Raw genomic sequence first — 14,055 nt, 5'->3', positions numbered from 1 at the left:
GTAACAGATAAACAGATCATTCCAAGTTTGCAAAATCTGTGAATTCTATGTAGCCTATAATTTGTGAAATTAAAAAAATATATCCACCTAATAAATGTTAGTTAATTAAATGGTTTAATTAAAAAGACAGTGTAGTATAGTGGTTAAAGCATGGACTCTAGAGCCAGATTCCCTAGGTAGGAATCTCAGCTCTATCACTTCCTGGGGAAATTATTTAATCTCTTTGATGTCAATTTCATTTTCTGCAAAATGGGAATAAAGGTTATAATAGTACCTACTGATAAGGTTGACATGAGAATTAAATGAGTTAATATGTGTAGAGCACTTAGAACAGTGACAGGAATGTAATAAGTGCTATGTAAACATTGGCTGAATAAATAAATGCAAATTTTCAAAATCATAGAGAGTTTTAGAGCCAGGTTGAACTTGAGTTTGAACACCCATGCTACTGTTACATGATACTATCTAATAATTAGGATTAAAAGAAATACCCTTTGTAAAGGGCCTAGAACAGTACTTGGCACAAAGTAAATACACAATAAATATTAATTATGTTATAATCTTACTAGCATCTAAGTCTGTTTAGGACTTTGTCTAGAATTTCTTGAACTGTTAGTGTTTTCAGAATAAAAATGAATTCAGTAATGATATCATCCACAATGAAGGTAAATAATATCAACAACATTTAAAGCAACTTGTCTTGGCTAATCCTTAACATGGATAACTAAGGATTGATCTGGCTATCATTGCTATGTTGATGTTTTTGCATGGCAACGCCATCCACCTGACATTGGAATCAGTTTTGATATATCACACAGAATGTCTACTGAGCCTTATAACAGTTTCTTAAATCCGAGAATAGATCACCAACTATATTGTGCTCTCTTTAAAAGGCACTCATTTTTGCTGTTCCATTGCAGGTGTCTGGAAGGTTATATGATGGATACGGATGTAGATACATTCACCTGTCAGAAAGATGGTCATTGGTTCCCTGAGAGAATCTCCTGCAGTCCTAAAAAATGTTCTCTGCCAGCAAACATAACACATATACTTGTTCATGGGGATGATTTCAGTGTGAATAAGCAAGTTTCTGTGTCATGTGCAGAAGGGTATACCCATGTGGGGGTTAACATAGCAACATGTCAGGTAAGATTCTCTGCCGTAATTAGAATGTGTAAGTGTAACTCATTTATATATAAAATATTTATACATATGAAATATATAAATATATATATGTATATATATACGTCTCCACACAAGCAGTATCTTGTTGTCCTGAAAAGAAAAATGCCTCAAGTTTCCAATCACATCAGAGGATTTGAGAAGTTTTTTAGTAGAAATATAATCAAATATATCTTTCTTTCCAATATTCCCATTTTTAAACTAAGTGCCAAGGATAGGTAAAAAACCATTCAGATAAAATGTTAAAATATCTATAACAAGATATACATGACAAATTAACTATAAGTCATATGGTCTACACATAGATGCTCAAAAGAGTGTGTGTATTTGTGTATGTGTGTGTATATATATTTTTTTTTTAATTATGTGACCCACTCCAAAATACATACTAGAATGTTTTCAAGTATTCACGTTGGAATGGAGAAAAGGAAGCCATCTTTTTAAACTCTGAGTTAAAAAAGCCATCTTTTTAAGTTATAACTTAACAGCTATGAGTTGCTGTTTCTCATAAACATTAAATTAAACTGTAGAATTATGTGAAATATAAGGGTGCATTGGTATGTCATGGAATATTTGTGTCAACCATCCAGTCCTCATGCATCGTAATGAAAACATATTTCTTAGTGTTCTTGATTTTTTTAATGAATTCTATTAGTAAGAAAACACTTGTTTTGTGTGTTCAAAAAATGTCTAAAATTGTTTAGAGATGACTGTTAAGGCCATCTAATAAATGTGTTTTTTAAGGCCACAGATAATAAGTAGCAGAAGTAGAACCAAATTCTAGGTCCTCTTGACTATCATTTTGGAGATTATCCTGCCACACAATCAGTATTGGCAAAGTTCTTCATTCAGATGTATTAACTCCTAAATATATATAATTTGCTATTTGTTACTTAGCTTGATGGCACCTGGGAGCCGCCATTTTCTGATGAATCCTGCAGTCCAGTTTCTTGTGGGGAACCTGAAAGTCCAGAGCATGGATTTGTGGTTGGCAGTAAATACACTTTTGAAAGCACAGTTATTTATCAGTGTGAACCTGGCTATGAATTAGAGGTAAGCGAACAAACTGTTAGCCAGAGTTAAGTTGTTTTTCCGATCTACTTGGGAACATTTTCATTATTAGCACTGATTTGTTTCACTGATTTTGATTCTAAAGGATGTTTCTATACTTTGTTACCTTACACCCTAACACTTTCCAGGAAACATTTAAGGTGATTTATTATTTTAAAAGGTAAAATAAGTCTCCAATTAAAAAAATCAAAGCCACCTCAAGGAAGAGGAAATTGGTATACCAACCACAAGACTGATACTGTGACTTCAGTTGGCCATTTAAACCTGTGTTTCTGCCTCCTGTTAATCATATTCTGCAACAAGGCAGTCCATCTGTCACCGTGGGGAGGTGACCATAGTGATTTAGGTATGGAAATCTGGGATTTCCTCAAGCAAGGGGCTCAAATTGAGTTCTTGACAAGTTCTTAATTGAGATGCCAGGTTCCCACGTGGCAGATCTGGCCTGAAAATTCCTCATAGAAGTTCTAACCAAACACTAAGTTCGGTCTCATGACCACTCGTGATCTGTAATATTAAAACCCCATCAGCAACACCTAGGTCTCCGCATTACTTTGGTGGGAAGGCTGCAATCAGTTTTGCTGAAAGCATGATCATATCATCAAAGTTGAAATTGAAGAGGCCTGTTTTACGTTATACAATGTTGCCATCTAGTTTTTCAGGAAACTCTTCTCTGCTGTTTTTATTTTTGTAGTGGTATTTAAATGTAGGTTTTGCAGAAGTATTCGTTGCCAGTGAACTGTTAAATTTGTAAAGCTCATTCCATTATTTTCTGACTGTGCAATCAAAGAATTGTCATAAGAGAGGTCCATGAAAGCTGGAACTAGGCTTTATATGGATGTAGTTTTAACTCCTCAAAAAGAGTTAAAAAAAAAAAAAAAGGAAGGAGAATAACGTAATGGTCGATTGCAATTGGAAAGTTTTTCTGTTTTTGAAACCCAGTTGTTCTTCATGTGAGAGTACTAATGTTGCAATTTATTAAGAAGGAAAGTGGTATAAAATTTAAACAGATATATAGCAAACTGATGGGTCATTAAGTTTGAGGAAATAGATAATTTACCTTAAAAAGTTTTGGAAACATCCTGTTGTTAATTAATTACAAAATTGAGAGAAGTGCTATAACAATTGTTCTCACTCCAAGCTACATTTTAGAATTACCTGAGAAACAAAAAAAATATGTTGATGTCAACTTCCTTGCAAAAATAAGCAATTGCAGGTCTGGGATGAGAAATGTAAGAGATTAGCCTTGAAAAGTTTGTCAAATGAGATAGCAGGGAACCTATCAAAGGCTACATGTTAGAAAGACTCGGGGGCCAGCTGGATGAGGTTCCCATGGGCCAAGATGACACCATTTTAGCATCAATAAGAGTAATAACTTTTTTTTAATAATTTTATTTACTTATTTATTTTTTCCCCCAAAGCCCCAGTAGATAGTTGTATGTCATAGCTGCACATCCTTCTAGTTGCTGTATGTGGGACGTGGCCTCAGCATGGCCGGAGAAGCAGTGCGTCGGTGCGCGCCCGGGATCCGAACCCGGGCCGCCAGCAGCAGAGCACGCGCACGTAACCGCCAAGCCACGGGGCCGGCCCAAGAGTAATAACTTTAATGGATGGAAACACATCAAATATGTCATGAATGACAGTAGACTCATAATGATACTAAAAGAAAATTAGTTGGTAACTGTTAGAGGATACTTATGAACAAATTCATTATTTTGAAAACAGACAACAAAAGGGGAAGAGTTGTCTTTTCAGTGCTAACTGGATGACCAGATAACCAAACAGTAGAAGAAAGGGAGTTTCCCTTTATACAAGTATTCCAAGTCAATAAATGATAGAATTTAAATCTCAGAATTTGTAACTCTTATGAATTAATGGATTTAAGTTATCATCATGGCTACTGATGTCAGACAAAATAAAGGCAGCCAGACATTATGTGCCTCCTGATGGAAAAACACACCATTATGAAAAAGTCTTGCCTAGAAAAAGAAAAATTGAATTTGAATCTTATCAAGCCTCTGAATCCAACAACCAGTACCAGAGACAGAGGAACATGCGGTGACACCATACTGAGGCAATCAGCAAAATTCTCTCTGTGGAAATATCTACAGATCAAATGACCCAATTTTCTGGTTTCTGAAACAAATAAATTGACAGGGTAAGAGGGGAGGAAACAGAGAAGGAACCTATAGATTGAAAGAGGTACATAAGAGGTATATAAACCGTGTGGACCTTCTTTTGGTCCAGATTCAAGTGAACTGTAAAAAAACGAATTATAACATTTATGCAACAATTGGAAATTTGAACACTAACTGGACATTTTATTAATATTCAAGAATTGTTACTTTATGGTATGATAATGTTATTGTGGTTATAATTTTTGAGAGCCCTTACCTTTTAGAGATTCCTATTGACATAATTACTATGAAATGATTTCATTTCTGGGATTTATTTCAAAATAATGTGAGTTCCTGGGAAGGGTGTGGGGCTCAGATGAAACAAGTTTGCCCTTGAGTTACTTGTGTAATCTGGCTGTTGGCTACGTGGGAGTTGTTATCCTGTTCTTTGTACTGTTGTATTTTTCATGAGTTTGAATTTTTCCGTAAGACAGCATTTCAAAAAATGCAAATGCCTGTTCTCACCCCAGCCTAATTAATTCAGGATCTCTGTTGGTTGGATCTAGGGCAGCAGTAGCATTTTAAGTTCTCCAGGTGATTTTTGTGTGTGTGTGTGAGGAAGATCAGCCCTGTGCTAACGTCCATGCCAATCCTCCTCTTTTTGCTGAGGAAGACCGGCTCTGAGCTAACATCTATTGACAATCCTCCTTCTTTTGTTTTGTTTTTTTTCCCTTTTTCTCCCCAAAGCCCCAGTAGATAGTTGTATGTCATAGTTGCACATCCTTCTAGTTGCTGTATGTGGGACGCGGCCTCAGCATGGCAGGACAAGCGGCGTGTCAGTGCACGCCCGGGATCCAAACCCGGGCCACCAGCAGCAGAGTGCACGCACTTAACCACTAAGCCACGGGGCCAGCCCCGCTAGGTGATTCTAATGTTCAGCCAGGACTGGGAACCACTGCTCTGAGATATTGCTCAGTGTTTCTCAAAGTGTGGTCTATGAACCACTTGCTTGAGAATCACCTGAGAAGTTGTAAAAGGGAATGTATATTCCCTAGGCTAAGAATGTGCATTTTTAACAAGCACCTCAGATGCCAAAGGTATTCAATGGCTGGCAAAGTGGCTAAGAACAGGGCCTTGGTCTTGGCAGACCTCTGTTACAGGCTCTCTGCTCTTGCTGGGTGAAAGATGTTGGGAAACCTGCCACACCTCTCAGGATGAGCCTCTGTTTCATCTTGTCGATAGTAGAAATGCAATAACCACATTTGTGAAGTTACTGCAAGGGCTGGAGATAAGAGAAATAAAGTGGTGAGCTTGGCTGTTTATGCATTGTCTGAGGTCAATATAGGGGCATTATTATCATCACTTCCAGTATTTGTATTATTACCAAGATCAGCCAAGCAATTAGAACTAATGTGAATCATGTTAAATTCTTCTACTATGTAAATAATTTTTCATTTATATGTAAGGTACGCAACTTTTTTGAGCCATCTAAATCTCAAAAAATTTACTACACATGCAATCTTCTTGAAATAAAAATTACTACAGTCGGGGCTGGCCCGGTGGCGCAAGCGGTTAAGTGTGCGCACTCTGCTTCGGCGGCCCAGGGTTCGCGGGTTCAGATCCTGGGCGCGCACTGAGGCGCTGCTTGTCCATGCTGTGGCGGCATCCCATATAAAGTAGAGGAAGATGGGCACAGATGTTAGCTCAGGGCCATTCTTCCTCAGCAGAAAAGGGGAGGATTCGTATCAGATGTTAGCTCAGGGCTGAGCTTCCTCACAAAAAAAAAAAAAAAGAAAGAAAATTACTACAGTCGACTGAGGAATAAGTCAAAATAAAGAACTCAAAAATGGGATAGTCATGTTATAAAATCACTGCTGATGAGCAATAAAGTGGTTGCTATGATTCTAAAACTTAATGTAACTATCTAACCAAATTGTGGAGTAAGCAGATACATTGTGTCAAACATAGTGACCTAAAGCTAATGTGGATCTAAAACTCAGTTTAATTCGTCAAAGACAAGATGTGTAAAGGGCCAGTGAGAGAAAAGAAAGATGGAAAAGCATGATGAAGTTTGCAACTTACTAAGGAGAGAACCAACAGATGGTATTTGATTTTTTTATGTCAGTAGATATAGAGAATAGATTTACTTGAGTTTTTATTGGAATAAAAATTGACATAGTCAAAACAGAATATTTATGATTCAAATCATGAGAGGAAAGAGTAGTACCAGGAAAAATACTAAACTATTGACTAAAATTAACTACGTGACTATCTTCCACTCTGGAAGAACCCAAATAGTTAGGGAGCTAGCTTTTATGGCTTGCCATATACTTCCTCAAAATTAATAAAAAATAATCCACAAACTAGTATATTTTCCCGTGCATGCATACGTATATAAGCATAGAAAAAGTATAGCAAATATTCACAGTGTTTATCACTGGATGAAGAATCCTGGAAAACTTGCTATTTTTCTTTTATATTTTCCAACGAACACATATTGCTTTTTCGATAAGAAGAAAATAATGAATATGTATTTTTAAGAAACATTTAATTTTATAGAATGAATTATTTTTTTGGAAAGTCAGGACAGTATCCTGTCGTCAAAGTCAATGGAATTTTTACAGGTAAAGATTTATCAGTCATTAATCTGATAGTTTAAAGAAAATACCTTTGAATAAAAGAATAAGGATGACATGAGTAAATCAGATAAAAAACCAAAGTAGAGATGCTAGCTCCTTTTCAGACATCTTGCTAATTTAGAACACAGCTTCAAGATAATCAGATAACCAAAGGGCTCTGAGCAATGAAAAAACGTGGGACAAAATCCATGTGCTGAAGTTCATATATTTAATTTAGAGTCAAGCCCCTTAATACCTTACTTAGAACCTAATCTTTTTTTAACATGTGAAATTTTATTATTTATATTCCATAGTAGACTAGGAATTTAAAGCATAGAAGAGGGGTATCCTTAAGAACATTGATGATTACAGTAAAAGATGAACAACAAAAAAGGAGGAACAAGGACACGTAAAAATTATATCTAGAAATCAAATAACAGTAATCTTAGCCTATGTCAGCCTATAATAACTGTAGGGAGCAAACAGCCTATATAGCCACCAAGGGCTGTGGGATATTGAAAAATATACAAAAAGTATATTCAGAATAATAATTGTAAATAATTTTTCAAGTAATTTATATTCATTTGACTCATTTCAGAAGGCAAGAAAGTAAATTTTAGAAAGATTTTTACCCAAAATATTTAAAATTATATATGCTCTGGCTCTTAATAGAGTATGTTTATCTTTAATGGATAAGTTACATTGTGAGAACATTCAATTCTCTTACCAGTGAGCTATCTTGTCGCATTTCTTGTTCGAGAGTGTAGAAAAACCAATTCACATCCTTTGCTGTACCTCTCAGGTATTGAAAAATAAATTCAGTTCAAAATACACCAAGCAAATATACCTCTTTGACATTTCAAACACATTCTTCATCAGTCTTTGTTCTTGATTATAATTAGTTGTCATTTAAATAGAAAGTGAAACAAAGTCTGTACCTTAATTACACTACTCAGCCAGGGTATCAATTTTGAAAAATTTTATGAAAACATTTTTAAAAGCCTAAACCTACCCCTTGAACTACGTTTATTTAGTGAGTTTATTTAGCATTCCAGTGCTGAGAGATTCAAGTTCATAGCTAAGATTACCTTGCATTCCCTTATTATCTTTTCATTATAGTTGTGATCTTGTCAATGACCTCTCTTCACTGATTCACAGGGGAACGGAGAACGCACCTGTCAAGAGAACGGGCAGTGGAGTGGAGGCGTAGCAACGTGCAAAAGTAAGTCAAATGATACCTAGCTGTCCCGAAAATGATACCAAAGACACAAAATAACAATGTGCCACATTTTCTTTATAAATTGGTTTCGTAATTAAAAAAAAAATTCACTCCATAACGTTTATGAGAACCCTTAATGGGCTTTTGCTCAAGGGTACCAAACCAATACAAGGGTCAACAAGTGTAGTAGAGATTAATGATTAAATTGGAATAAAGCACAAGATTACTGATTCTGGAATGGCAAGCATTTTGTTTAGAAACCAGTTAATTATTAAGTTTATTTGCTTTCTTTTTGTGTTTTTTTCCCCCCAAATAATTATAAATTAGAAGGCTTAGAGCCGTTGCTTTTTGGTGACAGTACTGGCCAATACTGACATCTTCTTAAAGTGATGTTGGCAATCAAATAAATGAATATTCACATTTTTTTGTGGAATTTTGCATTAACTCATTTTGTGAGAACAGCCAAGTTGATTTAGCAAGATGTAGATTAATTCACATGACTTTATTCCCAATATATGGCCCATATGATTCCTCTGCCAAAAGAAAATGTATTTAGTTACAATAGTTATAACCCAAAGTGGCAAGCTTTTAAATTTTTTTTTTCTCTTAATAATCCTGGGGGAGTCATCAAATATTTAAACTGGAAGGGGTCTCTTAGATGATCTGGTCCAGCCCCTTCAACTGACAAATGAGTAAATACGGGCTAGGAAAGGTGAAGTGACTGCCCAATATGATAAATTAAATTTGTGGCAAAGCTGGCCCTGAGACTCGACGTCCTAGAATCTTTGTTCACTGTTGTTTCAGCCGTGTCTTCTGGAGTAGATTAATGAGCAGATTTTGTGTGCACAGGAATCTCAATTCTTTTAAAGAATATTATATGGCTGAAACTCAGTGGAGAATGTGACTGTTTTTAGTTCTCAAAAACTTGTATAAATATGATATAGAAAATTTTTTTAAAAATTAAGTAATGTCTGAAGTCACAGAAAGGCATCATTGAGCATTCCTGATAATAGCATTTTTTATCTCAACTGTTCATGAACAAAAAAATGTGTGAATGTATGTGCAGGGGAGGGGAGTGGGGCCTGAAGAGGAAGCATGCCTGGGATTGTTTCAGTCTTGCAGCAGGTTTAATTCAAACTACAATGACAATGGTTTGTATAGTTTCTATCTCTAAATGCAAGACAGTAATAAAAAGCTCTATATGAATTCTATTATTCTTTGTGGTTTTCTTTGCTTTTTCTTTCTAAATTATTAAATAAATGATACAAGTTCTTCGCAGAAAATTAGAAAACACAAATAAGCAAAAAAAGATAATAATAGTTTTAATCCTACCGCTCAAGGACAAAAACTATTGATATTTTGATATATTTTGTTGTGTGCTTTTTTCCTAGGCATAAAAAAATACAGATATTTCTGGGGGACAAAAGTGCTCATACTGAACAGATTTGTATTATTTTTATAATTATAATTATATAAGGGTAAGATCCTTATATAATTTACTAAATTATTAAATATATTGATATCTGTAGCCAACAGATTTCAGGGAAGTCTGTTCAAGTCAGCAGGATTCCCTAGACCAATGCTTCTCAAAGTGGCCCGCAGAATTGTAGCATCAATAGTACCTGGAATCTTGTTAGAAATGCAGAATCTCAGGCCACACCGCAATCCTACTGAATCAAAATTTACCTTTTAAGAAGATCCCTAGATGGTTCCTATGCACATTATAGTTTGAGAAGCACTACCTTAGCCCTATGGTTTTTAGCCTTCCGCACATTGGAATAACCTTGGGAGCTTTGAAAAACACCTTGTCCAATTTGCACCGTATATCAGATAAGTCAGAATCTCCGCAGGTGGGGCCCCACATCCATTTATTTTTAAAACTCTCAGGTAATTCCAAGGTACAGCCAAGGTTAAGATACAGGGTGCCAGTACATATGATACTCATCAGGCTGAGAGAAGCGCAAAGTCAGTTAGCATCTAATCCAGTGGCTGTCAATTCTGAGTGAGCATTAGAATCGTTTGGGAAGCTTTTAAGAAAATACCTAAAGCGAGGCCACAACACAGAGATTCTGATTCATTTCTTCTGGGATAGGGCCCTAGGCTTCCAAGGGGCTCTAATGTGCAGCCAAAGTTGAGGATGGCTGGTCTAGACCACCTTCTAAGGTCTGCCTTCACACGATCATAAAACTAAGACTCACACTCACTTTTTAAGATTTTAGAAAGGATGCTCCTGCTTTCCCCCCAGCACCTTCCTGTTAATAACCTTTCTCACTGGTGCAAAATCATTCTTTATAATTACACTGAAACTACCCATCAGTTTATGGAGTCTGTATATCCCTAGACCGTATAAAATGTTCCTTATTTGAATTTTCCCCCAAGCTCGTGGTTTCCTGTTCTTTATATTTTCCTATTATATTTTACCTTCCAATAATTTTATCTTTCCTCTCTCCTTACAGGCAGTATGACCTTGACTGAATTATTTAACCTCTCTTAGCCTCACTTTTCTTCAATTGTTAAATGAGATAATCTCAGAGTTGTTGTAAGGTTGCTAGATTTAGCCAAAAAAAAAAACAGAAAAAAAGGACACCCTGTTAAATTTAAATTTCAGATTAAATAGAATTTTTAATATAAATATGTCCCATGCAATATTTGAGCCATACTTATTCTAAAAATTTGTTTGTTGTTTATCTGTGATTCAAATTTAACTGGACATCCTGTATTTTATCTGGTAGACTTGTTACCAAAACCAAAGTGGGTTCGCCTCCTGGCGAGTTAAATCAGGCTCTCCACCAGAAGTGGTTGTCACACAAAGTAGGGTATATTTGCAGCAAACAGGAGGCCACGCGGAATCATTTCCCAAGTCTTGGGGTCCTGGAACAAATGGAAGCAGGGACCTTTTATTTCGGATGGGGAATGAATATTCAAAAGGGAGACGTGGGCATTCGCTTGTGCAGGCTCAGTTGGAGAACATGCTTCCATATAACTGCAGGTTATGGTCATAAGGCCTAAGCTCCGCTGGGAGAGGAGATCTTAGCATTAAAAATGAGGCAAAGGTCATGGCGTCACTCTTGTGGTGAGGCTTGGTCTGGTTCAGGGTGGTTGGTGATTGCATCTCTTAAACAGTTAAATGCTTCCAAACCCACCCTTGAGTTCCTCGGGGCAATTAGTTGGTGACAAACTCTAGTTGTAAGAAATAAATTGGTAATGTCTGGAAAGTTCTTGACCATGGTAGCAACTTAACAAATGAGAATTCCTTTATTTTACCCACCTGCTCATCCATACCCCCCCACTACATTATTAACAACAAAAGGTGGCAATATACATAAAGACAGCTAGAGTCAATAAGGTAAAATACTAATGTTTAATTGTCTGCATATCTCAATCCAAAACTTGGCGTGCTGGGTTTTTTTCTCCTTCAGTGTGTATCATTGTGCCTCATACATGAGTAGGCTGTAATATTTCATATGATGCCTTGAGTACCTTTGGTGGTTGTAGCAGAAGAAGGAAAGAGGATAGGGAGAAGCATTTCATATGAGGCTTTTGTTTTTTCTTTTAGAGGCCAGGTGTGAAGCTCCGCTTGGGTTTCTGAACGGGAAAGCTGAAGTTGAAAACACCACCTCTGGACCCAGCGTGGTGTATTCCTGCAACAGAGGCTATAGCCTTGATGGGGCGCCTGAGGCCTACTGCACTGAAAATGGGACTTGGAGCCACCCAGTTCCTCTCTGCAAACGTATGTGTTGACTTTAGGAGAGGTTTTAAGCAGATTGAGTCTCATGATTAGTTTCGCAAATGTCTGAAACATAGAGGAAACTCCACTGATAAGTGAAATCGGCCCAGAGGAAGCAGTCCGTGCATATCCAAACCAAATACTAATGGGGTATTTTAAAAATCTACTGGTATTATCTAAAATATCCTGTCTGAGGATCAGCTTTTGTCAGATTCCTTGGATGATTACAAGTCCAAGGCACTAAGAGAAAATGCAACTTAACTGAAAAAATTTTGGCATAAATGTATACTGGATTTGATTGGGGATGTGAAAGAGGTGAAGAAAGAAAATATGTTTAATGTGTAATATTAATAAAGTATATATAAATATAGTAAGTAAAGATAATTAGTTATAACCACTGGAATGAAAACAGTATTCACTGGCAAGGTATAAATTGATAAAGCTCTGATTACTGTTTAAAGTACATATTGTAATACAGTAACTGAGCCTGTAGAATTCAACGGACACCTCCTTCACTTACAAAGACTGATTTGTGCCCTTTGAAACTCAGAAAAATTGAAATTGCTAGAAATATGTGTGTCACACACTTGGAGTAAGAAATCCTTACACTCTCATCATTTCCTGTTTTTCCTTCAGACCTATCAAAATGAATCCATTTTTATCAATAAGCCTTGCAAACGCTACAGTTTAAGTTCTAACTTAAAGTCTCTGTTTATAGTAGTCATATTCAACTCACTTAGAAATGTCTGATGATGCTCTGGTTCATCCTTCTGAAGGATGTTCAGTAAGAGAAGGTGAAGTAACAGAGGCATTTACTCTATGTTCTTAATATTCTTCAACTATTAAGGGAATGTTTGATACACTCCTTGATTTCCAGCACGCCTTTGTTTCCCCAATGCTGATCAAAAAATGATCTAAAATAATGTTGTGGGCCATAATTTGAGACAACTATTTAGTTTACCATCTAGGATGTTTAGGACCATGCGTTCGTGGTTGAATAACTTGGTGTTTTCAGATCTTATCTGATTTTGTCCTTACGAATAATTTCATGTGATGCAAAACAAGTCTGTGTTTAATGTTTGAAGTTCTATATTTTTAAGCCCCATATTATTGTCCCTGAGAACCCAACTCCTATAGGGCTCATGGTCTGCCTTCAAAGAAAGAAATTAAGAAAAGAGAGAAAATATCAGTAAGCATTTTCTTTTCTTTTTAACAGCAAATCCATGCCCTGTCCCTTTTGTGATTCCCGAGAACGCTCTGCTTTCTGAAAAGGAGTTTTATGTTGATCAGAATGTGTCTGTCAAGTGTAGGGAAGGCTTCCTGCTCCAGGGCCAAGGGGTCATTACCTGCAACCCCGACGAGACGTGGACTCAGACAAATGCCAGATGTGAAAGTAAGTCGACCAGTGGAATCCGGTTCATGTCCTCAGTGCAGAATGTTTCTCATCTTTGTGAGATTATTTTCAATCGAGTAACTTAATTGTAGATATTTAGATCTCTGCCTTATGCTTATCAGCTTCTGTGTTGATAATTTTAAAAATTCAAAAGGAGATCTTTGAATTCCAAACATAAAATAAAAAAGCTTTCCAGAACTAGGCTAAAACCTACCTGACCAAGATTCACTGAACAGATTTTCAAAATGTGCTCTTCTAAGAATGAGCAAGATAGTAAATCTAAAATATGTATTTTTCTCCACATTGTCAGAGTCCCCAAACTATGCTTTAATAGGCTATGGATGCCTTGCAATACAAAAATTACTCCACAGTGGTTCTCAAATTTGAGCCTGCATCAGAACCACCTAGCGGGCTTGTTAAAAACAGATTGCTAGGAGCCGGCTAGGTGGCATAGTGGTTAAGTTCGTGCGCTCTGCTTTGGTGGCCCGGGATTCGTGGGTTCAGATCCTGGGCATGGACCTACACACCACTCAAGCCATCCTGTGGTAGCATCCCACATACAAAAAACAGAAGATTGACACAGATGTTAGCTCAGGGACAATCTTCCTCAAGCAAAAAGAGGAAAAAAAAAAGACAGATTGCTGGGCCCCACCCCATAGTTTCTAATTCAGTACGTCTGGGGTGAGGCCTGAGAATTTACATTTCTAGTGAGTTCTCAGGTGTTGCTGATG

General features: G+C 36.6%; 1 protein-coding gene across 2 annotated transcripts in view; it reads left to right on the top strand.

Moving 5' to 3' along the window:
* SVEP1 (sushi, von Willebrand factor type A, EGF and pentraxin domain containing 1) overlaps positions 1-14,055 on the top strand; it is a 179,869-nt gene that overhangs the window by 149,175 nt on the left and 16,639 nt on the right. For both annotated transcript variants that reach the window (XM_058523756.1, XM_058523755.1), the window contains 5 exons: positions 921-1,146; positions 2,080-2,235; positions 8,144-8,207; positions 11,761-11,934; positions 13,148-13,324. In XM_058523756.1, coding sequence (XP_058379739.1) covers positions 921-1,146; positions 2,080-2,235; positions 8,144-8,207; positions 11,761-11,934; positions 13,148-13,324 — 797 coding nt within the window. The remainder of the gene's footprint in view (positions 1-920; positions 1,147-2,079; positions 2,236-8,143; positions 8,208-11,760; positions 11,935-13,147; positions 13,325-14,055) is intronic.

The sequence above is a fragment of the Diceros bicornis genome, chromosome 28 (assembly GCF_020826845.1).
Source record: "Diceros bicornis minor isolate mBicDic1 chromosome 28, mDicBic1.mat.cur, whole genome shotgun sequence".
In the NCBI taxonomy this organism is placed as follows: Eukaryota; Metazoa; Chordata; class Mammalia; order Perissodactyla; family Rhinocerotidae; genus Diceros; species Diceros bicornis.
Note: the sequence above shows the minus strand (reverse complement) of the source record. Positions and strands in the feature narration are given on the sequence as shown.